The sequence below is a fragment of the Diospyros lotus genome, chromosome 7, assembly GCF_014633365.1.
Source record: "Diospyros lotus cultivar Yz01 chromosome 7, ASM1463336v1, whole genome shotgun sequence".
Taxonomy (NCBI): Eukaryota; Viridiplantae; Streptophyta; class Magnoliopsida; order Ericales; family Ebenaceae; genus Diospyros; species Diospyros lotus.
The window spans coordinates 12127030-12129381 of NC_068344.1; the positions used below are offsets into that span (position 1 = coordinate 12127030).

The following is a 2352-nucleotide window of genomic DNA, read 5'->3' on the forward strand; positions in this document are numbered from 1 at the left end:
TCTTAAAGGACAAGGTACACCAGTTACTACGTGGGTGCAGTTTAAGGAACTTTTTAATACGAAATACTTTCCTTTATGTAAGAAAATGGAGAAAGGCCGAGAGTTCAGGAATCTAAAACAAACTGGGGACATATCTTTCACCCAATACAAGGATCACTTCACAAGCCTGATCAAGTATATGCCTATATACAACCTAGATGAGGAAGCCAAAGCGCAGAAGTTCCTTGGAGGACTGAGTGGAAGATTCAATTGGCCTTAAGCTCATTGGGGATATGCACCTATGCAGAAGTGGTGCTGCAAGCCTTGACAGTAGAAAGAAACCTTCAGCGAATGGAGACTTTGGGAATGGAGTTTCGTGGGCTCGAGGATGGAAGGTTAGGAAGAAAGCATGACTTGGAGACTCTAGGAAGAAAGTTCAAGACCAAAGGTACGTGCCCGAAATGTCAGAAATATCATCTAGGGAAACCCTGTAGGATAGGAGCCCCGAGATGCTATTCTTGTGGAGGAACTGGCCATGTGGCTCGAGAGTGCCCAAGGGGGACCGTGTGTTTCACTTGCCAGAAGCTTGGTCATATCTCTCGCGACTGCCCTCAGAAGAAAGGTATTGTTCAATTCGGGGCAAATAAAGGAAGTATGGAGCCGCAATGGGGACGTGTGTTTAGTTTGACGAGAGAAGACGCCAGTGTCAACCCGTCGATAATACAAGGTACAATGATCTTTCTTGATACACCGGTGCAAGTATTGATAGACCCAGGGTCTACTCATTCATTTATATTGCATGCATTGGCACATTGTTTAGAATTGGAATATGGAGAACTAGGGTGTCCCATGAATGTATCTATCCCTTTTGGAAGACAAGTAGAAACATATATAGGCTATGGGGATGAACGGATTGTATTGGGGAATAATGAGTTTCCAGTTGAACTTACGTCCCTAGATATTCAGGATTTTGACATAATCTTGGGGATGGATTTCTTAACTAAATATAATGCAAAAATTAACTGCCAAGCAAAGACAGTTGAGTTACAAGCAGATGATGGGACCTGGGAGAAGTTTCGAGGGCAAAACAGGAGTGGGAGAATCAAATGGATAATAGCCCTTAAAGCTGTTAGGATGTTAGAAAAAGGAGCATACGGCTACCTAGCTTGTGTACAAGAGGATAACAAAAAGGTTGAGCTTAGGAAAACGGCCGTAGTAAGAGAATTCCCTGATGTATTTCCTAAAGACTTACCTGGACTACCCCCTCATCGAGAAATTGAGCTTGCCGTAGATGTCCTACCAGGGACAGACCCTATATCAATACCTCCTTATAGAATGGCCCCAGCAGAATTAAGAGAATTGAAAAGTTAACTGCAGGACCTTTTGGACAAAGGTTTTATCCAGCCTAGCATGTCATCGTGGGAAGCACCTATATTGTTTGTAAAGAAAGGAAAAAGATGGGAGTTTAAGGATGTGCATAAATTACCGCCAATTGAATAAGGTTACTATAAAAAACAAGTATGAACTCCCTAGAATTGATGAGTTGTTTGACCAGTTACAAGGTGCTAAGGTATTCTCGAAGATAGATTTGAGGTCGGGATACTACCAGTTGCGGATCAAGAAGGAAGATGTATCAAAAACTGCCTTTAGATCTCGTTATGAACACTATGAGTACTTGGTGATGCCGTTTGGGTTAACTAACGCACCATCAACCTTTATGCACTTGATGAATAGGATATTCAGGCCATACCTAGACTAGTTTGTGATTGTGTTTATTAATGATATTCTAATATATTCAGCTAGCAGGGAGGAACATGAGCAACACCTGGAAACAGTCCTAAAGACATTACATGAGCATCGACTATATGCCAAATTTTCTAAATGTGAGTTTTGGCTAACCCAAATAGCTTTTCTAGGCTATGTCATATCAGAGGAAGGAATAGCGGTGGATCCTTCAAAGGTTGAGATGATAAGAAATTGGGAGCAACCTAAGGCTGTGTCTGAGATACGTAGCTTTTTGGGGCTGGCAAGTTATTATAGAAAATATGTTGAAGGATTTTCTCATATCTCTTTACCACTTAACCAGTTAATAAGAAAAGGAGTTAAGTTTGAATGGAATATGGTGTGTGGACATAGTTTTAATGAACTCAAAATGAGACTAACCTTTGCACCCATTTTAGCCATGCCATGTGGGACAGGAGGATTCATAGTTTATACCGATGCCTAAAAAATTGGCTTGGGGTGTGTACTCATGCAGAACGGAAGGGTGGTGGCATATGGGTCTTGGCAATTGAAAAATCATGAACAACACTATCCTACCTATGATTTGGAGTTGGCTGCAGTCGTGTTTGCCTTGAAACTTTGGCGACATAA

The 2352-nt window shown here is 41.6% G+C and overlaps 1 protein-coding gene across 1 annotated transcript; it reads left to right on the plus strand.

The window, feature by feature from the left end:
• Window positions 1–330: 330 nt before the first annotated feature.
• On the plus strand, window positions 331–1350 carry LOC127805556 (uncharacterized). Its single transcript, XM_052342309.1, has one exon. It carries the CDS (start codon window positions 331–333, stop codon window positions 1348–1350), a length of 1020 nt encoding a protein of 339 aa, XP_052198269.1.
• Window positions 1351–2352: the final 1002 nt, after the last annotated feature.

Coding starts and splice junctions, on each gene's coding strand:
- LOC127805556 (XM_052342309.1), top strand. CDS start 331: ATGGAGACTTTGGGAATGGAGTTTCGTGGGCTCGAGGATGGAAGGTTA.